This window comes from Phlebotomus papatasi, chromosome 1 (genome assembly GCF_024763615.1).
Source record: "Phlebotomus papatasi isolate M1 chromosome 1, Ppap_2.1, whole genome shotgun sequence".
NCBI classification, from domain to species: Eukaryota; Metazoa; Arthropoda; class Insecta; order Diptera; family Psychodidae; genus Phlebotomus; species Phlebotomus papatasi.
Genome location: NC_077222.1, coordinates 4,142,056 through 4,167,152, shown reverse-complemented (window position 1 = coordinate 4,167,152; position 25,097 = coordinate 4,142,056). Strand labels below are relative to the sequence as shown.

Sequence of the window (25,097 nt, the reverse complement as noted above, 5' to 3'; positions counted from 1 at the left end):
TAGAACTTTTGGGAAGGTTCTGCGAGAAATTCTTACTTACTATGCGGATGCAACGTCCTTTTAAGGGACAGGGCCTTTCGCAATAACCTCCTCCAGTCCTGGCGAATCCGTCAACTCGCTCCAGAAACGTAGCATAGGTCGCTGTCGAAGAGTCTGTCTTATCAGAAGCTCCTTGGGAGTTTTCGTAACAATCTTGCTTTTTCGGGGAGGGGTTTATAGCCCCTCGCGCAACAATCTTTAGAAGGACTAGATTCGCTCATTAGCCTCAGGTTCATAACCACTGGGGTTGGTTACCCAATCTCCCATTACTCACCTGAGTGTACCAGGGCCTACCAGATATTTTTCCCGCTTGGAGGTGTACATAGGAATTGAGAGGAAGAGCCTTTGTGTCGCATTACTCTTCCTCTCCATTCAGAGTGCGAAAAATTCACTTGTGAGAAAATTGCGTTGAATTAATATGATAATTCAAGTAAAATAACTTTTTACATTGCCTTTTACGAATGGGGAAATTGTTTTATTGGGTTCCGGTTAAAGTCCTGGAAACTAAAATCCCAAAAGCCCAAAAGTCAAAATCCTAAAAGTCAAAATCCCGAAAGGGCTGAAATCCTAAAAGATAAAATCCCGAATTGATCGAAATCTCGAAAACCAAAATCCCGAATGAGTCGAAACACCGGAAAAGTCCAATTCTCTAATGGGTCAAAATCCGGAAAAGCCAAAATCCCAAAAGTCAAAATCCAGAAGGGGCTGAAACCCTAAAAGCTAAAATCCCGAATTGACCGAAACCTCGAAAATCAAAATCCGAAATACCGAAAAGCCATATTCTCGAATGCACTAAAATCTGGAAAAGCCAAAATCCCGAATAAATCGAAATTTCGAACAGTCAGTGTTTCAAAGAGACATATTTTACATAAGCATGTCAACCAAAAAAAAATAGAATTGCAACATTGCTAAGGGCGTTATTCCTAGTTCACGTCTGACTTTAGAATCAGGATTTTGGCTAGGTACCGGTTCTATCTAGGGGGAAGCACCCTACCTTAGGACGACTCAAGGTAATTCATTTTTCGGGTAATTCATTTTTTTCTCTATATTTCGTATGGATTTCACCCATAGCTCTTTTTTGAAAATTTCAGGAACTGTACTAGCTATTAAAATATAATATTATATTAGGCCAAATTAATTTATAACTCATAGAAAAAATTATTTGTGCTAAGCATAAATCGTCCGAAGGTAGCGCGCTTTCCCGTACTTGTAGTAACACTAAACCTACCAAGACGCGGTCAAATTGACCCGGTCGGTAAGTTTAGTGTTAAATGGGTTAAGTGTTTGGAAGAGTTATAGAAAATTTGCTGAATCAAATGACGATTTGTCTTCACTGAAGAATTCTCTTAAGACGTTGGTTGATCCTCATCAACCAACGTCTCGTACCAACGTGGCTTCTCGTTAAATTTCGAAGAGCAATTATTGGGTTTCTAAGGGTTTCCCGAAGCAATTTTTAAGTTACTTGGGTTTCGCGAAGGTTGTTTTTGGATTCATCGAGTTTCGCAAAGCATTTTTGTGTTTCTCAAGCAAATTTTAAGGTTTTTCGCAAAACAATTTTTGGATTTCTCGAAAAGTTTTTTTTTTAAGTTTTTTTGAAATGAATATTGTGTTTCTCAGGTTTCGTGAAACCATTGTTTGTTTGAAACATTTTTTGGCAATTTTTGGATTTCTCGGGTTTCGCGAAGTATTTTCTGAATTTCTTGAGTTTCGCAAAAAGTTTCTCGAACAACTGAGAAGAGGTTTTCAATATGAGTCACCCCTTGATGTTGGTGCATAATTCTTACAAAATTGAAATGTACAAAAACCAAGGAGATGTTTTACGCCTTTAATTTACTTTTATCATCCGGTGCTGGATTTTCCTTGCTATAATTCCACGGTTGTATGTTACCACTACCAAATATGATAAATAAAGTGTTTCCTGCAAATTTTAAACCAGCAGCCACAAAGAACACAATTCTCCATTCAACTGCATTTGTAACATCGTGCAAAACACTTCCTGCAAACAGTGGTGCCAAAAGTTGCATTATAGTACCGGCAAAATTGGAAATTCCCATTAGAATTCCAGCATGAATTGGTGAGATATCCATGTGATTGAGCAAATATCCACACACTGCACCAGCACTCAATCCCACACTAAGAATTAGCAAGACAATAGCTGTTATGGGTTGATCTTGAGGTACTAGGCACAATGCGATTAAAACTAAGCCAGATCCGTAGGTTCCAATAGAATTGAATAACTTCCTTGATGTACCAATGGAAGTGTAATTGTGATTTATAATAAAGTCCGAAAGGGCACTGAAGGCAAATGACGTAAGCCATTTGACAAGGTACGGCAATGCTGATAATAGTGCACTCTATAAAACAAAAAAAAGTAAGATTATGTTGGAGAGAGTTCCAAGCTGGAAGTCTCAAAACAAAGCCACTTCAATTAAAGAGATAACTCAATTTCATTATTAGTCTTATCTCTCTCATAGTTTGGTGAAAACTTTGAAGAACTTTGCACAATCAAGAGAAATAGCGTCCTTAGCAACATTATTTTTAGAAAATGTCTTAAGATTATGCATGATGAAGTTGAAATTTTGTTATAAAATTGAAGAAGAGTTCGTAGAATTGCAAATATTAAATTAAATGCTTCGGAGACCTTTGAAACGTACAAATGTTTTTAAAAACCGAAATCAATATCCCTAATCGTTTGATCCGGACTAAAACGGATAAACACCGAAAAGTGTACCATTGGCATTTGAATGTCACTCAAATTTATCAAAGTTTAAAAATATCTGGATAATTATATTTGTCTTTAGGGTAAGTGTGCCAAATTTCGGCATAGTTGCATGCAAGCGTCAAAGTCTCAAGTTTGAAATGTAATATTTTTAATACAAATTGATTTTTTTTTATTCTTTCTTCTGAAAGAGTGTTGCTTGGAACCTTGTAAAGAGTTTGCCGTCTTTATTTACTCTGAAATCATTCTTAATACATTTTAAAATGAATAAAAATTTAGACATAGCTTTGGTACCTTATTTCGGCCACCTTCATTCTCATAGTTCCTTGCCTTTCGGGAATTCTTCCAATATCTTTTTCAAGTCATCTCGTTTGTTGAAGCTACATTTTTTGTTATTCTTTTGCATTGTATAATCTCTAGAGTACGTAAAATGTAAAAGTTCATGGAAATTCGAGGAACAAAAAAGGTGGCCGAAATTGCAAGCTGGCCGGAATTTGGCACACTTACCCTAAGTGGCTATCTTTTTTTAGATTTTCTACGATACTTACGCTTTTCATATCATAATTCAAAACGTTCTTTATGTACGTTGGTACTTGAGTGGTCATTGTTCCGCCAGACCAATTTGCAACACAAAAAGCCACTATTAATGCATACACAGGAGGTGACATGAAAATTTTCTTCCATGGCGTTTTTATTTTCTGAAAATTTAAATATTCACGTGAGATTACGGAGTAATACTTGAAAATTCCTTGATATACTGTCTTACCTTAATCACTTGAGTTTTAGTCACTTGTCCAAGACAAGTTTGTATGTAGGTTTTTTCCCTGCTAGAAATATATCCATTTTCTTCGGGAGAACTGCTCCCGGTGAAGAAATAGACAATACCCCATAAAAGACCCATGGATCCGGAGATGTAGTAAATCCCAGGCCATCCAAAAGAAGACACAGCAATCAATCCACTTGTGGCTGTTGTTACAACATTTCCCAGATATCCTCCAGCATAGACCAACCCACCCAAGCGACTTCTTTCACTTGGTGGTACCCAGACAGAGAGCAAAGTATGCAGACAAGGATTGAAACATCCCTGAAATAATCCTTGAAGCATTCGCAATGCACAGAAAAGTTTCCAATCCCCTATTTGAGCTCCAAGTGGTATTAAAAGGCAAGCACATGAACTCCCTGTGGCAGCGATTAAGAGAATTGTTTTGGCTCCAAATCGTCTTGCAAGGAGTCCAGCTGGGAAGATACTTATAAGATAGCCCCAGAAGAAACTACTGAGAATGTAGGATTGTGTAGATGGGGTCCAATTGTACTGGGGAAAGTCTGGATTGGCTGCTTGAGCATCTGTCATAGCCACAATGGCGATTGGGGTGTTACTTCTTAAACCATGATTAACGTTTGAGAGGAAAAAGAGAAGACAACACTGAAAATGTCGCACACCGATTACATTTTTCCACTTAAAAGTTCTTTCTAAATTCGATGCTAACACTTCGGTGGTTGTCATTGCACTAATGGAAGTGCTGCTACAAGATAAATTATTCAGCGTTCTGTAGTAGATTGTCCACTTGAAAACTTCTTAATCAGACACTCACCTATCGCGATTGAAAAATGATAATTTTTAACCGATCAATTGGCACTATCAAGAAACCAATTGATAATATAGTTCCCTAGACAATAATTCCTTTCTTTGTCATAATTTGTATAAAAGATAAACTGGCAATCTTGCTCTCTCTTTTTGACTGGCCTATCCCCAATGAAATGTAAACATATTGTAAAACCGAAACATACAACCAGGGAAAGGACATTTCCACCGTTTAGTCCTGGAGGTTGAAATCATCGTTAAGACGGCGGTGGACGCATGGGGGGTGGGAAATGTCAAGAAGGAGATGAAATAAATTAAATTCAATTCAAAAATTAATTCTTTGTCCGGATTTTTAAGGTGGTATGGTGCATTTAAAAGTTGCTCTGGCCAAATAATGTTGTAATATAGGAACAAACAACTTATACAAATTAAATTCAGAGGGCGCGATTTAAAGCCCTGCCTTTAAATTAGAAGCTACGCCCACTAGTGCTACCTCTCTTACCAAAACTCTTAATATTCACTGTCTCTTAATTAGAAATATAATCTTAATTCCCTTATTAATTACTATCTAAATAAATCTAATACTAATCTAACATAGATCGTTCTATAGATATCTCGAAAAATCTTAATTTTAGAGGAAAGGAGGGATAGGGTAAGTGTGCCTAATTCCGGCCAGCTTGCAATTTCGGCTACCTTTTTTGTTCCTCTAATTTCCATGAACTTTTACATTTTACGTACTCTAAAGATTATACCATGCAAAAGAATAACAAAAAATATAGCTTCGACAAACGAGATGACGTAAAAAAGATATTGGAAGAATTCCCGAAAGGCAAGGAACTATGAGAATGAAGGTGGCCGAAATAGGGTACCAAAGCTATGTCTATATTTTTATTCATTTTAAAATGTATTATGCCCAGCGCACAATAACTTTTGTTTTGTAAACATGTTTTTGGCATTTCAATAAAAGTGAGTGAGATCTAGATCTAGTTATCTCGCTCATTCTCACAGGAAATTTTGAAAACATGTTTACAAACAAAAGTTATTGTGCGCTGGTCATTAAGAATGATTTTAGAGTAAATAAAGACGGTAAACTCTTTACAAGGTTCCATGCAACACTCTTTCAGAAGAAAGAATAAAAAAAATCAATTTGTATTAAAAATATTACATTTCAAACTTGAGACTTTGACGGTTGCATGCAACTATGCCGAAATTTGGCACACTTACCCTATAGGGGAAAATTGATATTAAATTTGAATTCTCAGGGTCAACTTATGGGGGGATACGATGAATATTAGAAGCAGCTGTCTCTCACCATTTAGCGTCTTCACTCGAAAAACGCATTTTTGACCTTTTTGACCTTACCATATAAGGTGAACAAAAATCTCTGAAATCTAGGACTATCACTAATGAATCCTTTGGGTTCAAATTAGGGGATATACCAAGGTTCATTGACCAATTCGATTTCGAGTTGGAGGACTTTCCTTGTAAGATAACATTGTCTTCTTTAAAAAGGAAACTTCATGAAAAGCTTCCTCAAATTAAAAAAAAAACGTGGGAAAGCGTGCCAGACTGCAAAGTACTCGTACTCGTGACTTAAGCGGTCTTCAGATTAGAGGTTTAACCCAGTTCCTGAAGATCTCAAAATCAAAATTACAAATAACCAATTTTATTGCTTTTTCAAAATCTAATAGGTCTCTTGTCCTTAATAATCTAATTCTAAGTTATTTTTTCTTTCAAAAAATCTTGATTGATAAGAATTTGGAGCAGTTAAGCCATATGGCTAAAGGCTACACAGTGAAAAAAAATTAACACTATTATAGTGTGTAATCTTTCACACCACTATTATAGTGTTAAATTTGGAAAAAGTGTTTATTTTAAAATTATTTAATTTAAAGTTATTGAATTTCAAGATGTTGAATTTGGTATTGTTGAATTTAAAAATTGTTGAATTTTTATGTGTAAATTCAAAAATTGTTGACACGTGACAATAAATTATCAAAATTTTGTGCATTTTTTGAACATTTTTAAATGAAACAACAAAAATGATCGATTTTGCACAATTATAGTAGTAAAAATTACACATTTTTTTACTGTGTAAGTCTTAGGTCTGAAGCCCGTATTAGATGCTATACCTTAAAAATACTTCCGCATCATTTACCGTTTACAAGTTCTCAACAGATTTGAACCTATTCAGAAAGAACTCAAAATATTCCCCAAAAGAGTTTAATCCCCTAGATACACTTACGACTTAAGCCGAGAGACGACTTAGTGGAAAATGATGGAAATGTAGTTTGACCATTATTTGTAATGTAATTGCGCCAAGCCTAGTCTCGGCTAATCCTCAGGTCTGTCAAAGCCCTCAGAGTAATACAATTAATTTTCGGACAAAAACGTCTTATCGATTCATAAGTGCTTCATTACCGGTTCACAGCCGATTTGAACCGATTTATCAATTATTCAAAACATTCCCCAAAAACCTGAGGACTAATATAATTGAATTTCAGATCAAAATTAGTTATCGGTTCAGGCTTGTCAAGAATTCCAAGATCTTTCAAAGGTCTTGGAATCCAAAATTATGTTTGTAAAAATTATTTCAGTTTTGGAAGGCCTTCGACCCCATATTTATTCATAAAAACCTAATTAAATAATGCGAAAAAATGTTTTCTTCTTGGATATTTTGGAAAATATAATTTTTTAAGCGAATAAATGGATTTTTTAAATTTTGTCAAAAGGATATTCTTTAACGATGTGACAAAAAATTTCTGACATTTTAAATAGAAAAATATCCTTTTGACAAACTTTTAATAAAATTCAATTGGCCGTAGCTTTGACAAAACTTTTTCATATTCAGTATAGAAAAACATCCTTTTGACAAACTTTTTTTTTTGTTAACTTGACAAAAGTTTTTTTTTATCAGAATATCCAACACTGAGAAAAAAAAGAGGCTGCGATTAACTTTTTCTCGTCATTACTTTAACACTTTTTGGGTGTAAAAATATATCAACATTTTTTAATGTTAATTTTACACCTTTTAAGGGTAAAATCGACATGAAAGAAAGGTAACATTAACCCATAATACACCTAAAAAGGGTTATATTTACACCGTTTTCGGATCAATACTGAAGGGTATAATTAACATTTCCGGAATGTTATTTTAACTTTTTTGGATTTCTCTCAGTGAAGGATATTCTTTTTTCGTGCCAAAAGAGAAAAAAAAGAGTTAAATTGTGCCAAATATATCTATAAACCGAAAAGAAAAACTTAACAAATCCACAAGGAAATCATTTTATTATTTTTCAGTGTGAAAATCTTTTAATATTTCTAAGGCATAATTTTCTTTTACATTTCAAAAATCAAAAATGTGACTTTATGATGATGTTCAAATATATCCTCACCCTCTTGCAGATTTTAATGGAGACGGAAAGCCAGACAACATCACTTTCATGATCAAACGGATAAAGGTACACAACTTAAATGCTCTCAAGGACCCAACTTATCGCTTTCCGGGAAACTATGGCGTTGAGAAGTTTCTGGAATTATTTTCAGGTGAGTTAATGTTTGTTTTGGAGGAGGTTTACAATTTGCCAAAGTATCCTGTTTAGGTATTAAAGAAGAAACTCTCATATGTTGGAATTAAGTGCTTTATGGTGATGTATGCCAAACGTTGATCTCCACTATAACGCTCCAATACCTCAAGTGTTTCATTGATAACTTCTACAAGTTGTGGTATTTCGTCAATCTTATCACAAATATTGGTTTTTGTGCAACAATATGGATTGAGATGTAGTAGAAATTCGCGATAATATTGCACGAGAACACGTCCAGCGCATGGGCCTAAATGAGAGAAAATAAACCATATTGGACTATTGACATTCAAATTAAACAGAAATTTGAATAAGTTAGAAGTGAAGGTAATTCTCAAATACAAAATTGATATGTTGCTGGCATTTGGAAATTATAGGGATACAATGGGCTTAATTCTATATGAATATCATATGGAATTGCACCCTTGTATAGTCGAGTAAGCAATATTAACTTTTCACATAATATTACCTACCCTTTCCGATTTTAACAGTCTATCAAAGCACACATTCAGTAGTTTATTAATCAGGAATGGTGGAGTCATTTGCGATTCTAATGCTATATGCATTTCGAGAGCGAGAGATTGGTACAATTTGTTCAGTTATTATTGGACGTCGCGTTTTGAATAAATATTTGATTTTATCAAGCCTCGATTCATTCAAAAATGTGAAATAAAATGTTATAAAGACAATTAATAAAATATAGAACACGAACAACGGAAGTCAATTTCAGTGTTCTATTTTGGTTTTAATTAAAAAAATTCCAAATATATGACATTTTTAAATTAATTTACTATTTGAGAAAACTCTGCTCAATCTTTTGTTCCATTATCATATCCATTCCGGTTGCTTTCATATCAAGATAATATGTGGTTAGCTCTCCGCATGTGAGTTTATTTCGTAATGAAATTACTGTGGAATGAAAAGAGACTTCAAAGATCTTGGTTTTATGCAAGAAAAAAAATTCACAAAGAAAAGAAGATAATGCCCAGATCAAGACCCATTTAGTTACAGAATGAAGTACCAAGGGTAATAAGTTGTAGGGCAGTAAATTTCATTACATCCAAACCACCGACTGTGAACTTCTAATCCACTCAAAAATAATAAAGGGGTATTAATCCCTTTTTCGCTAAAGAGTTCTCCACCATTTTACCCTTTCTACTAAAAATGTGCAAACAACAAAAGGTTTAATGATAACAGCAAGTTCGCCAACAATGGCAGAAGGATGGTAAAATTAAAAACAATTAAGTTGTTTGAACTTTATAAAATACCCTTTAGAACTAGTAGCTGGATGGCTTTCAGAGTGGCGACAATGACTTCTTGTTTTCCTGTTTTAAATGCTCGTTTAATTGGGACGATTAATGTAGGAATGATGGTGAAAATCTACAAGAAAGGCAAAGTAGAAACATAAGAACCATTAGTGAATGTTTTTAAATATCAACGAAAGACACTACAAATTGAACGAAGTTCTAAAGATAAAAGGGAAGACTGATTCTATTTGACCGGTTTTGAGAATAAGTTTTGAAACAAGTTTTTGACTTTAAGGATTCATTCGATGGTGAACGAATGAATAACAAAATCATTTAAAACCTTTTAGTCCAAGGAAAGCAGGCCTCATGAAGGATCTGATGAGATTAGCTTAAAACAACCATAAAGTTTGTAATAATAGACCATCATGATTTTGCTTTAAACTGTTATTTGATTATCCTGAATTGTTAGGATAGTCACAAATTATAATATAACATTAACTCCGTGCAAAACTAATTTTATTCATTCGTATAATATAAAATTTCATTAATTCTTTTTGGACCGTAATGCCCTAGAGAGACGTATGCCCTAGACTAGGCAGACATACATACGACTTATGCCGAGAGACGGATTGGTCAGAATTACGTTAAGCTGTCTCTCGGCCTAAGTCGTAAGTATGTCTAGCTCATTATACGGGCTTCAGACCTAAGGCTTAGCCATCTGGCTTAACTTCTGCAATTCCTTATCAAGCACGATTTTTTAAGAAATTGTTGTTTAGAATTGGATATTAAGGGCAAATTATCCATTAGATTTCGAAAAATCATTAAAATTGCTTATTATTTAGATTTTTGAGACCTTCGGGAACTGGGCTAAACCTCCAATCTGAAGCCAGCCTTACGGATTAAGCCAAGAGACGGCTTAATGAAAATGCTGGGAATGTAGTCTTAATCATTTTTTTTTACTATAATTTAGATTAGATTAGATTACAGTGGTGGCGGTTCTTTACGGAACGGCTGCACGCAGGCCTCCTTTTGGGCCCATTATACATCTCCAATTAAATTAACCCCTATTAAGGGCAAGATGGTTCAAGCCAGCCCGTTTCTCGTATAAACTCCATTAAACAAGGCGGCTTTAATCTTGATAGGTCTTTATCAGACAGCACCGCTTTACCCAGCAGCACCCTACCCCCCCCCCCCCCCCCCCCCACCGGTGATATGATTTTTCTGTGGACCTGTTTGAAGCCAACTTTTAAATTGGTCAGAAACTCAGCTGACTCTTCTTAGAACAAGAACGCATTTAGACAGATATAGGGGAGACCGGGGTACCTATAGCCAGGGGTAAAAGTAGACAGTGGATTTTTCTCGTTTTTCTTAAAATGTACATCGAGCAAAGTATTTTTTAATGAAAGTAGGAACACATCCCCATATTCCCAGAAATATTTATAACTCTGATCCTGTTATCCTACAATTTAGAAGCATTTTTATAAAATGGGTATAAAATTGTAGTTTTGATGGTACAGTTTTTTGACCAGGATTTGGTTTTCTGAGTTTCTAGTCAAGATTTCATAGTTTTACCTCGTTTCTGGTTTAATAAACCTAATTAAAAAATATTTTTCACTTGGATAATAATTATCCACTTTTTCATATAAGATGATAAACACTGAAACAGCCCTCGGGGCAGTTGTAGTCACTCTTCCGTGGCGGGCTAAAACTATCAATGATTTTTCACTAATAGATGGATAATTGTTAGATGAAAAAGTACTATTGATATTCCAAGCAATATTGCCATTTGTATGAGCAACTTGAGAAATAGATTTTTTCAGAATGTTTGCATTAATTTTGTCTCAATTACAAAAATGTCATAAAAAAGTTGGCTAAAGCCCTTTTCTTTAGGTTTAAGTAACATATTTAGCATCAGTGGGCTTCAGTGTATCAAGTGAAACAATATTTGGTATCTCCAGTTTAAAATTTCATCTGGGAAACTAGTGGCAATTAGTACCCCAAAAGTGGCTATTTCTACCCAGGCAGGGGTAAGTGTAGCCAATGTGCAGTACTTTTTTCATTATCCTCTCAAGAAAAAGTCAAGGATTTTAGAGCTTTGAAGTACACTGTTTCATATAGCCAATATCCTAATGCTACTTATGAAACATAAAAATATTAGACAAAACTTATCATTTTTTCACAAGCCACTCGCGAAAAAAAAGCTTCATTTGCTGGCTAATTCTACCCCTGTCTCCCCTATAGTACATTTATCCCTCTTTACAAGGACCAGAATCTTATACACAAGGAACGCCTCAATTTTGACACAATCGTGTAACGGTCACAAGTGCAGAAAAAATTCCATACACATCTGTATGTGAAAGTAAGAAATTGTCTTCAACTTTGAAGGCCAGTCGCCGGGGACTAGGCAGCACCTGTCAGATGTTTCATAAGCTGGGGCGGTCGAGCACATAGTGATTGACCGTCTCCTCAGTTTGGTTGCATTCTCTGCACATTATGTTACATTGGACTCCCATCCTATTCAGATGTTTGTTTAGACAGTGAATGGTTAGGAAATTAGCCAATCTACCAGGCTCTGCAGCGATTGTCTCCCACTAGATACACCGTCCTTTTTCTTGTCCATGTTAGTCATGAACAGTTTAGTTTAGACACACGACAATCCTTAGTCGCGGTCCATTCTGTTTGATGAAGTTTTGATAGATCCTCCTGTATAATAGATTTCCTCACTTGCAAGGAAATCCATACAGCAGGTTCAGGACAAATGAAGGCGGGCCTCGCCACCGCCATCCGCGAGACGATCCGCTTCTTCATTTTCCGCTATACCCCTGCGTCCAGGTAATCTATGTAGATCGACATCACATTTCTGTGAGGCCGCTTCTAACTTGGTTATAATTACGTTAAACGGTCTCTCGATTTAAGTCATAGATGCATCCAGCACGGTAGATCTAACAAATCAATTTAATTAAACCTTACTTTTCTAAAGGTTTCAGTCCTTCGGACACCTACCGACCGTTTTTGGTCGTTTTTCGGTCAAATGAGAAACCGCGGTAGAGTAGGATACTCAAATTTTTTTTTCTTGGAAAAAAATAAAAAAATAAAATTTGAACACTGGAAATATATTAATGCATGTTTTAAGAAATTCATAAGGTTTGATGTACCGTTTAAATATGTGTTGATTTTAAACCGGTCAATTTGAACGGGTCTTGGTAGGTTTAGTGTTACAGAAAGAATTTTTCCAATCCGAAAGAACTTATTAATTAGCCTTAAAAATCTTTCTTAGTTCCGAGTGAATTACGCGAAAGTATATCTAAGCTTTTGGCTTCCAAAGGTCTCGCCTAATTATTTTCTTGAATTATTTTCTGGATCTTACAAAGAGTTTTAAAAGGAAAAAATGAGTTGCTAATAGTCAGCCTGGTTAATTCGAATATTTTCGGATTTATTTTCAATACTACTCAAGAATAGGTATCTAAAGTCCGTTTCCAGGTGCATAAAATAAGTCACATTTCTTTTAATAGAGTTACAGACGAAAAGCAAAAATGAATGTAAGTTGGGAGGAAAGATTCGTAGCTTCAGATGATATAAATTGTAATATATGAAATGATTGAGTATAATATGAAATTTTCGTCATCCGAAGCTTGAAAATCTTTCTTTTGTAGTAGCATTGTTGAGCCTAAGGGAGTTGGAGGAGTTGGAGGGGGAAAGCCTGTCCTGATGAAGACTATTGTAAGCCAATGGTACCAATCACTGTTCAGCTGGAGTGGTGACTTGAGGGGTACTATAACGGTCGCTAACTTCAAGTTGCGATATCGCTATAAGTTCCGTTAGATGGGGTTATGCTATGAGTGCTCAACGAGTTATTCCGAAGGCACAGTTGAATCTGCTCCACAATGGGTCTTCACCAGTGAAACGAGGAGGACGCCAGATTCATGGCTGCCTTGAATGGGAAATGGGGCTCAATTCCGGGAGGCTAGCGATGAAGGGTGCTCCGACATGTTCTGGTGTAAGACTTGTGGCATTCGTGCTACACTTTATTGTTGATTCAATAGAGTATAAATAAATCAGCGTTGTTCAAATGGATTTTTAGGCCACGCCCATTACAAAAACTGCTTCATTGTTGTGAGTTTTGTCTTGAATCTATTTTTTAACATTATGAAACACGATGGATGTGTCGAATAAAGTAAATTTTTGTTAGAAATTTTGCATGATATCATATATTTTTCTTTTTTAATAAATTGTTTTATAGGGGCGTGGCTTATATTATATAAGTAATGTTTCATTTTGGTCTTACCCTAGACTAAAATCAAACTTAATATTAGTCTTTACTAGGAAAATTATTCAGGGGATTTTACAGGATCCCCTATTGAACACATTAATTTTAAATTAACTACATCAATATAATATAACTCCACAAAGGGGTGTGGTCTAAATTAAGAAGAAACTGTGGAAAAGTCAATCTGAGCATAATTACGTATTGAAGTATTTGAATATCGCTTTCCTTACAAAACCTAATTGTATAGCCTTTCACCGTGATTAAAAGAGCATGAATTTAAGAAATTGGGTTAATTACTGTGCAATTTAATGTTTACCTTAGGTCCTGTGATATCTATAAGGAGATTGAGACCATTTTGTGCCATTCTCCGTAAAGAAGAATCACTGTCGCGTAACCTGAAATTAAATGTCTTCGTTTTTAAAGCCTTATTAAGGTGTGCTAAAACACATTTTTCCAATTAATAGAGATCTATTTCTCGGGTGTATTCATGTGATTTATTGTGACATGAATTGAAAGTGTCTAAGAGTGTTGCTTATATGAAGAAGTAGAGTGAATAGTTAGAGAGTATATAAGGAATGTCAGTGAATGTCTTGAAAGAAAATATTCCCTTCATATTCACATAGTTTTATCCTTGCACTATGTCTGTCATGTGTCTCTAACCTATCAACTTAATACACCATTTTCATTTCAAGGGGCATGTTAAATCCCATGTATTAAGTGATGTTTTCTCATGAAATGTGCCACATAGTAAAAGTGTCTATATATTACCCATCGAAGAAGATTGGTAAATATTGGAGATAAAAGTTGATATTCTCCAGAGATTTTTGACACTTTTCAGGAAATTGAAGTTCCCTCTTTCGCTTGACCATTGGCAATTTCGATAAAATATCATCTTGAGCAATGATCCGACGAAAAGCTTCTGATTCAGTTGGTGCCAAATTCATTATGTTCAATCTGGGATTAGATGGGTAAAATAAAAAATTACTCAATAAACAGACATTTTTCACTTTCACACGGTTTTAGAGGAGATTTAGGGGGAGGAGTGGTACTTTGAAAATGGGAGATGTTTGATAGAATTGAAATATTGGGTGAAATCGCATGGAGTGGTGCCTTTCATTGTGGCTGCTCCGGGAAAGCTTAAGAAGTGTGGAAAAAGAGATAAACTTGAGCCTTTTGTGGGCGCTACTCAATCTCTTGGGGAATTGTTTCAGAGTAGTTGAAGTACTTTTCTTTGATCCAAGCCAGCCAGAAGCTGGAAAAATTTTTCATTAATTTAATTCTTTTATATAGACACTTATAATGCCATGGAAACACTTTCGTAGACCTTTGGGAAGGTTGAAAGGATTTTTTTCTCTCTCTCTTTAGTTATTAGCTACGATTCTTTTTGTTTATGCACACCAAAGAGATCCTTTTACACAGGGTTAATTATGAAAATTGTGGTTTTAAAAAGAGGTGACAAAGCGTCCCAGGCTTTGCGAAATGCTCGAACTCGTGACTTAGATGCTATACCGCAAAAGTACTTTCGCATCATTTACCGTTTACTGGTTCTCAATCGATTTGAACTGATTCATAAATCACTCAAAAGATCCCCCAAAAGAGTTTTAAAAGTAATTGAATTAATTTTCGCATAAAAATTAGTTATCGGTTATGAATCGATCTAATACCAGTTCAAAACCGACTGGTTTTGAACTGGTATTAGAAACGGACGGACGGACAAACAACAATTTGATAAATCATACATTTGATAAATCCCGAAACCCAAAAATCATGAAATCCCGAAATCCAAAATCCCGAAAACCAAAATCCCGAATGTTTAAAATCCTGAAAGGGATGCAATTACATGGAGGTTAATGTGCAGAATAATTTCCCAAGGCACAGAAAATTTCGCTTTGCCTCCAGTAAGCACTGGTGCAATCCTGGGAGTAGCTATATTACACTTTTAAGAATTCACGATTTTGGCTTTCGGAATTTTAGCTCATTCGGGATTTTGGCCTTCGAGATTTCGGCATTCGGGATTTTGGCTTTCGGGATTTCGGCGTTCGGGATTTTGGCTTTCAGGATTTCGACCGGAACCATTTTTTGGATGATTCATTTGCATGAAGTTGTAGTATTTTACAAAACCTTTCATTAGGACCATTGGCAATTTAAATCGGTTAATAAGAACTTGAGCTATGATAGATTTTTAAAATTTTTAATAACGTACTTCAATCGATCAATGTAGAACAGACATTTAAAGATATCAATATGATTGAAATTTTAAATTATATTAAATAAAAAAAATAATTGATGGTTAAGCGTCGAAATATTAAAATGTTTAAAGTAATACAAATCTAATAAAAACCTTAACCAATTAAATTAGTAGGAAAAGGTTGGTCGTGCGGCAGTTTCAAGCAGCTGAAAATGTTTCAAGACTCATTTTTTAAACGTTTATAAAATGGTTCAAGCTGATTAATAGATAGATAGTTTTCAGTTTATTTCATGTCTTTAGATTTACAGATCTTTTCGTAAGACTATCTAATACAATTCTTGATTTTGAATTGCGACCTTTCCGTACCAATAACAAAATCAAAGCTTAGAAGATTTCCTAATTAGTTTTTTTTTTAAGTTTCTTTACTGTTGGGGCGCGAAACAATCCCAGAGCATCCCTAAAAACGACACGTAAAGTGCCTTGAGAGAAATTTTGAGAAAAGGCTCTGAAATCAGATATTTACGATTAAGGCTAAAATTCATGCGAGCAACCGATATACAGCAAGTTAAATTGGAAATAATAAGCAAGCTGACAATGAGGTAAAAAACTCATATTTGCAAGATTGACCTGCAAAAACTTGTCTGCTTGTCTTTGAAAATGTTCGTAATATCCTTCTTATCTGAGTCTCTGGTTATTAAAGCATTCTGATGAAGAGCGGTAATAACCGACGCTCTTAATAGCTGCCAGAAGTTTATTTCTCTTGTATCCTCAATACTTGTCGTGTAATATTCTTAAGTTCAATCAACAATAGGGAAATCCTGAAGTCGTCGGAAAAAACAATCACTCAGGAAAGCACATCAACTATCTCCAGAGCTTTCGACTCGGTCTCCAAGCCTTCATCAGTGGCTGGAGCAAAAAAGAAGGAGCCATTTTTATTCAGATCTTTAAATAAATTACAATTTTATAGTAACTCACTCAACTCTTGCAATCTTTCTCTGAGACTCGTTCAGGGTTTCGGTCAGGATTATAACAGAACAGGACATAAGAGGGAACGGGGCACTATTTTTACACTGTCTTTTTACAATTTTTGTAATATTTGGTACAATTTTTACGTATATTATAAAGATCTGAATAAAAATGCGGCAGCCTTTGAACATTTATTTTTTCTCTTATTTCCCAAAGCAAAAATGATATTTTGTTAATCGAAGTTAATAGAAAATAGTTAGTTGTATTGACTGTAGTTTGGAGAATAGGGTTTTTGCTTTGGAAAATAAGAGAAAAATTGAAATATTCAAAGGCTGCCGCATTCGAAGGCAGGTCACTTTCCCCTACTGCTAACAGCAGCACCATTTCACTTTCGACCTTGGAAAATCTCGATTCGAATAGTTGAAGGTCATGTCATTAACATCTACCCTTTTTCTAGTTCTAAAGGTTAGGAGAGTGGTTCGAGAAAATTTTAGCGATCTGGTAGTTGATTTATGGAGAGTCTTTTGAATTCTTCATGTCCGCATCTCTAACCGTTTAGTCTCTAGCTACATCGACCACTCAGAAAAAGAAACGAATAACTCGCAGTAGGCAAATTTTACATTAAAGCGATTTGAAGCTGAGATTTTTCGTGCAGAGTATAAATTTTTTTAGATTTGAAATTTCTAGAATTTTGAAAATAATTATCTTTCAAGTATAGGGTAAGTGTGCCAAATTTCGGCATAGTTGCATGTAAGCACCGAAGTCCTAAGTTTGAAATGCAATATTTTTAATAAATATTGATATTTTTTGTTACTTCCTTTACGGGAGGGTTGTGTGGAACCTTCAAGACTAGTTTATCATTTTTGTTTTCTTTAAATCACTTTCTAAAATATTGAAAAATTAATAAAAATATGAACATTGCTTTGGGTAGTATTTCGGCCACTTTGTGTGAATTTTCGGCCACCTTTTTTCTGACCACATTTTGTGACGCAACGGATAGAAAATTTCAAAACGTCAAACGGAAAGAGTTTAATATTAAATTTAATACGTTTATATGACCCACAAGCCCTGAGATCTTCCGTGTAATTTGTCCTAAACATCTGAAGAGTAGCATCTCAAATTTACGCGCAGATTCCCGTAGCAATTTGCCATTCCTGAACTCTTCCAATGCGTTATACACATCATCTTTTTCATAGAAGCGATGGTTTTTTCTCTGGACATTGTAGAATTCATAAATTGAAAGAGAAAACATAAAATGAATAAGAAATTTAGGAAAGCAAAAGACGTTGCCGAAATATCCAACACTACCTCACCGGAGAGACGCTCACAAAGTATATACTTTTTTACGCGAAATACAGTATCCAGCTGGGAAATTTTACCCGAAATTTAAAGATTGATTCACTATTAACATAAACAGAAACAATCTTTAATGAAAACTAATCAATTTTCATGAAAAACACCGAAGGAAAACCTTTTGCACTTCACCACAAATCACAAGACTGCTAAAGACAAAATCGATCTGTCACATTTTTTGTAAGACTCTTTCCACACTGAGTATTTACAACGCTATTTAAATTCAAATTATACCTAAAATTTAACTGTCTTTGTGTTAATACATCCTAAAATGAATAAATATTTGAAAGCAAAATGAATTCATTGACAATTCGAAGATTACATACATAATTTTAATTAATTTATTTGCATGGCCGAAATTACACTCAAAGTGGCCGAAATTAGAAGCTGGCCGAAATTTGGCACACTTCCCCTAATATTCACTGGAAATGTAAAGGGTATAAAGAAGTATCCAAAAAACGAATAAAATTTGTGTAAAAAATCGAGTTGTTCGACTTATATTCTGAGTGGTCGCCGTATGAACGTATTTGACATCGAGGATTGAATAAATACGGTCAAATCTATTGAATAGTCCTGTTGTAGGAAAATGTGTTTCTGTGTTACGGAATGAAGGAGTGTGGCTTCTTCATGGTATCATCAAAATGACGAAGCGTAAAGTTGCTAAAAGTAGAATGCCGTTTGAGGAGGGAGGGAAATGTGTGAAAAAGCTTTGTGCGAAACATTGAGAATTTTATGTTTTTTGCTTTTACTTTTCTTCTTGCATTTTCCCCTCTAATACCCGTGAAAGCAAAGAAAAAAAAACTGTGGGGAAACAACCTTACTTGGGGGGTGGTAAAACTTTGGTGTCTGGTCGAAGAGCTTCTCGGGTGAAAGGTTGAACAATTCGTTGAGCTTTTCTCCCTTTTCTCATACTCATGGCTTCAATTGGGGGAAAGGACACGTCTTTTGTTGAAAATCAAAAACACGGCAAATTTTAGCAATTTCTAAAAACGAGCAATTTTTGACAATTTTCCAGAAGATATAGTTGAAAGGTCAATTTAAAATTTCACATGGTTTTCTTTTTTTTCTCACAAATATCTGGCACGTTTATCTCTAGCATTGTAATCCAATAATTCTTTTGTCAGAATAATATTTCAGTTGAATTGAAAAACTAACTAGGATTTATAATTCAATTTTTCAATATGTGTGCATTTTATATTTTTCATATTTTTCAGAGGAAGATTACGATGCATTCTGTCTGGCGTACATGTTCACTTATCGGGATTTTGAGATGGGAACTCTTGGCCTGGCGTGGACGGGTGATCTCAAAAATGCTGGTGGAGTGTGCGAGAAGAATGGGGTAAGTTCAAATGAAATCACGTTTTTCGCCTTTAATTCAATTTCAAATTGAAAATTTTTGTTATAGTTAAATATTCACAGAATATTTATTGTTATTAAATTAGTTCTATTCATATATTTTCATTTTTCATGACAAATCCAGATAAATTATGACACTTCCAAAAAAAATCAACCCAATTTCTTTTTCAATTATTCTTGATAAAATACTGCATTTGATTGAGGATTTATTTGAAAAAAGTAAAATATCGCTTCTTCACGATAAATTTTCCTTGCATTGAAAACAAACAAATTATATCGTTTCACTGATGTATTGTAAATGGCGTGCCATCTATCAGAAAGAAAAATTGAAATTAAATGCAAATGCCCTCGTGATGTGTTCACATACCAAACATACACGAATACATTTGGGAAAGCTAGAGAAAAATCACTGGCAAAAAAAATGCAGTGCAATTGATAAAAATTAATATACCTCTGGGGATATTGTTTGATTATCACGAATAAGCATAAACAATATATAAATAGCGACAGCATAAAAAAAGCAATTTATTGGCGAGAAAGAAAATTATGTTACTCAGACCTTAGATAGAGGATTAATTTTATTGGAATTCCATGAAATATTAATACCATAGTAATTAATACAACGTCCCAATGGGCAAATAATAGAGAGTGTGTGGATTGGTTTTGTTATCTCTAGATGACTAATCACTGTACTTCATCCAATATATGGGCAATATGCAATGTGTTATATTCTAGGCTGGGTAGATTACTCTCCTTGCGGGTTGGATGCTTCCAATCCCAAGGAAAATAATGGGAACTTTGATAAATCTCACTTAAGCCTCTACTTCTGAATGTCCTTCTTTGGGACACGTTGAAGATGTAAATCTATCTCAAACTATTTGCCATTCTGATCATTATCTTAGGACGTTTAAATTATTTTCAAAATTGCTCATCTGCAAATCATAAAATGCAAAAAAGTGAAAATTTTAAAACTTATCAAACTAAGATTATAAAACTATTAAGCAATAATTTTGCATCCAAGTTCTCATGCGATTTATAATGTTGGTTAAGCTTTATCATTTATTAAAATGCTTAAAGCCTGTACTGACATAAGCAAGGGGTAATTCATTCCCATTTTGACTGACAAGGGTTTCTAGTTTCTCGGGTTTCACGATGCAATTCTGGGGTTTCTCAGGCTTTGCGAAGCGTTTTCGGATAGTAGACAAGGGTTTTTCAACGAAGTCTCCCGTGGATTTAAGGATAACATGTGAGATGACTTAGCTCATTCATTCTGGCATTTAAGGATGGTCTCCATCATCTTCGCCGATCGGACATGGTAAATTAGATCGGTGAAGACCATCATTAAGTGCTAGGATTAAAGGAAAGCTTAAGAACTGCAGGGTGACAAAGTCATCCCCAGAGGCCAGTCACCTGCATCTAATGTACCACATTTTCAACATTCTTGAATCAAGGGGTTATATGGGTTATATTCACTTGAAATCTTTGGTTGGCCATTTTTATTTTTTATGCATAACTGACGTAAAAACATGTTAAGAATGATGTAGTTGATCTATTCTTGAAAAGAAATTTTAAGCACCTAAAAACAACAAATTTTTGAAGTACTCCGAACGAAAACACATCTACGGGTAGCGGTCAAAGTCCCGAAAGTCAAAATCCCGAACGCCAAAAACCCGAAAGTCAAAATCCAGAATGGACCAAAATCCCGAAAGCCAAAATCCCTAATTCTTAAAAGTGTCTTGGGAAATTATTCTAAACATTTTCCTCCATATAATTTCATCCCTTACAGGATTATGAACATTCGGGATTTTGGCTTTTTGGATTTTGACTGCCTCCGGTTTTCTACACGTAGTAAAACTTTAAACGCGTTTTTCTCAAAATTACGTTTTAAAGCGCGGCTAGCAGTAGAACTCGCGTAAGTCTTGTCCGATTGACTTGAAATTGTTAGGGTGGTTGATTAGTAGAATCTCTATGGTAGTACACACGATTATTAAAATTGGTAAACGTAAATATTAAGTTTGGTAAATAAACGTATTTTGTTGCTCCAAAAATCGTTTTTTTTTTAACTTCAATGTTTTTCCAAAATTGCACAAATCAATATTTCTTAATAATCGTGTGTACTTCTTTAGGGGGAATACGCCATCAATTTTAAGCAGCTACCATGGATATATCAAGTCAATCGAATAAAAATTATCCGAGTTACTGATTGCCACACAGTACCTTAAAAAATCGATCCTCAATCCATTAACTTTACGACCGCCATTTCGTACTCAAAATTAAAATAAAGAACGGTTTCTTTGCTCCTCGAGACATACGTAATATAATCCCTGAAAGTTTCATATTGATCGGTTCATCAAATTCGCAAAAAAATTATGAAAAAGGCCGTTAATTTTAGGCGTTCAACTAGATATAATCCCTTAAATTCTTTTGCATTTTTTGAGAAACCATAGAACGGAAATTCTGAAAAAAAAATAATCAGATTACTAGGATATTTTTGCATGAGCTGTCTGAAGTCATGACCCTAAATATTTTTGATAAAATTTTCGTTAAATTGGCTCTCTGAATATGTAGCGTTCCGGAAAGAGTTATGCCCTAAACACACTTACGACTTAAGCCGAGAGGCGACTTAGTGAAAAATGATGGAAATGAAGTTTAAGCATTATTTCAAATATAATTATGCTAAATCGTCTCTTGGCTAATCCTCAGGTCTGTCAAGGCCCTTAGGGGCCGAATAAACTATCAGGCTGATGCTCGAGAATATTAAGCATGTGCAATTTGCTGTGAAGATTTTTCTCAATCTCTTATCGGATTATCGAAGAAAGGTCCTCTGGGTGAATTTCTTTTAATCCAATCTTTATTTAAGACCAAATTTTACAGATTATTCCGATTATTCACCAAGATCAACCTGATTCTTTTGGGGTATTAGACCGGTTCGGTTTATTCTTAGGTCTGTACATGTCCTTACAATTCTTATTTAATTTTGTTTTTAAGCCTATAATGTAAAACAGGTATTTTTCCAATTTTTCGTACGGAGATGATTATAAAAAAAAGTTTAGGGTCTTTAAGTTACTGACAATTCTCTAAAGGTTATTAAATTTCTAATACCAAGACAAAAGAGGAGTGGTTCAGTGAATCGCTCAAATTTAATTTAGTGAACGAAGTTACTTGTCAGGTGAGATATAATTAGTATTCATAGATTCTATGTTCATTATTTCAACAGCAATAATAAACATAGAACAAGGGAAAAGCTCGAAAAGAAGTTCATTAAGCTCAGAATTAGAAGCGGAAGAAGAAATGAGATACTTAAAAATAGATTTAAGAAAATATAAATAAGTTAATTAATAGAGAAAAATCAAATTTAATATAAGAGATTAATACTTCATAGAAATCCAGAAGGAAAAGAATTAGGCGTAGAAGAAAGTTTATAAGAGCATGTGAGTGCCTATAGCTGTAGCTTTTTAAATTTCATTCCTTAAATCATAATCAAAAATGAAATATCACTGCAACCGTTTTTGATAATAAAAAAAACTTGGTTTTGGAGGGAAAGGACTTGTTGACTTTTAAGGGGATCACCGTATGTCGCGGGGATCTCGGCGGCGCAATAGGCAAGAGCGTTGGCTCTTGGGCGGATAGATTCCCGGCTTGACTCACAGTGTTGTGATTCCCGCCCGGTGCAAATAAAACATATTTAATAAAATGCACTGCCTCTGCCCAAAAACTCCGGAACATGGAAAAAGCTTAAATATTACGAGGAAGGCGTTCCTGGGCGATCTACGATAAGCAGATTCTTCCAACACGAGCACGTTGTAAAGATTACGTTTAATAGAAGTAAAGTGTCTCGATACGATTAATAATAATAACTGGATGCCGCAAGATGATACCTTTCTGTTTTGTCTCTAATTCGATAAGAAATCGAAAACAAAAATCTTTTGAGATATAAGAGTAAATTTTTAAAATATAAATAGGGTAAGGGTGCCAAATTTCGGCATAGTTGCATGCAAGCGTCAAAGTCTCAAGTTTGAAATGTAATATTTTTAATACAAATTGATTTTTTTATTCTTTCTTTTATAAGAGTGTTGCTTGGAACCTTGTAAAGAGTTTACCATCTTTATTTACTCTAAAATCATTCTTAATACATTTTAAAATGAATAAAAATTTAGACATAGCTTTGATGCCTTATTTCGGCCACCTTCATTCTCATAGTTCCTTGTCCTTCGGGAATTCTTCCAATATCTTTTTCACGTCATCTTGTTTGTCGAAGCTACATTTTTTGTTATTCTTTTGCATTGTATAATCTCTAGAGTATGTAAAATCTAAAAGTTCATGGAAATTCGAGGAACAAAAAAGGTGGCTGAAATTGCAAGCTGGCCGGAATTTGGCGCACTTACCCTAGCGAATATAAAAAAAACATTTTGCATTAAAAACAGTTTTTTTTTTGATACTCTGAAAGTTCGAAGAACAGTTTAATTGGAGATTATATTAGTTCAGATTTCGGAATTGAGTTTTATTAGTTTTACATGATTAAGTATTAGGCAATATCGAATAAGGATACAACAGTACTTACGGTAATATCGGATGGAAGCGTATGCAGTAATATTACCTAATACAGGGATACTATTAGTTCAGCAACAAAGAACAAAATTGTCTGAAACTTTGAGTAACAATCTGTGCAGTGCGTAGTGCAAATTACATTGAAATAAAAAAAAATAGGTAGTAATTAACTAATTTTCCATCTGTAATATCTAGCATAATGCAGAAAGTTCTGTGGTTAATTAAGAAAACTATAAGGGAACTTTGTATATGGATTGATAATTGTGAAACTTACAAAACATGGTGTATCGAAACATACTTAACACTTACAGCCGAAAAGGATATAATTGCAAGAGGGGGCTAATGATGGGTGGGAAAGTTTCTCATAGTGTGTTACCATTATGAGTTCAATTTCACTCCCCCCAAAGATTCATGGTAATTTATGCTTCCCTATGTGAAATATTCCACATATTGCCTCTTTTGGTGCTCAATTCTGTAACAGATGGAGAATATAGATTTTTTTTGCTCTCTCAAGAACACAACAAGATTGTAAAATCAAGCTTTATTTTGCAATTCCTATTTTGTTAGAAACATAGCGAACTATGATTCTATTTTACAGGATAATTTTGTGCCTTTTGTTGTAAAAATATTCATTTGTTATGCTATTTTTTTTTGTTTTGGAAAATTCCTTCTTTGTCCATGAAGCGTAGCAATACAAAGAAGGAGGAATTTTCATTATTCCTTTTTGGAATACAGACTTTTTATATCCACATGTTGTATAAAAGTATATGTAGAGGAAAAGTTTTTATTCTTAACAAAAGGAATTTGTTTAACTTCGTTTACCGGGATGGGAGTTGTTGAACATTTGCTTTATACTCATTTAAGGAAAAAAAATTGTAAATTGTGTGAAAAGATGTGTTTTAACTCTCCTTGACGCTACGAAATACGATTCCGGTGTAGGTTTTGTATTCCTGTGGGGATATACCAACCACCACCGGAGGCTTTAGGTTTAGGTAGATAATAAATAATTTATGAATTATGGTTGGAATTAAATTAGACTAGGGACACGTTTCACATTTTATGAAATTATGGCGCTTTTTCAGTACAGATTTTTTTTATTTTCTTTTCACCTATTTACAAGTCACTTATGTTCAAAATTGAATATATCGCTTCTTTTTGATTCCACAGGTGCACGTGGATTTTTCTTGATTTTTGTTTTTCTTTCTATTAGAAAAGTTATCAAATATGCATCTGTTTTACGAAAATATC

The 25,097-nt window shown here is 34.5% G+C and overlaps 1 protein-coding gene across 1 annotated transcript in view; it reads left to right on the top strand.

The window, feature by feature from the left end:
- Nucleotides 1-25,097, top strand: part of LOC129798494 (uncharacterized) — a 175,979-nt gene that overhangs the window by 110,543 nt on the left and 40,339 nt on the right. The window contains exons 6-7 of the mRNA XM_055841669.1: nt 7,746-7,886; nt 19,160-19,284. Of these exons, the coding sequence (XP_055697644.1) occupies nt 7,746-7,886; nt 19,160-19,284 (266 nt within the window). The remainder of the gene's footprint in view (nt 1-7,745; nt 7,887-19,159; nt 19,285-25,097) is intronic.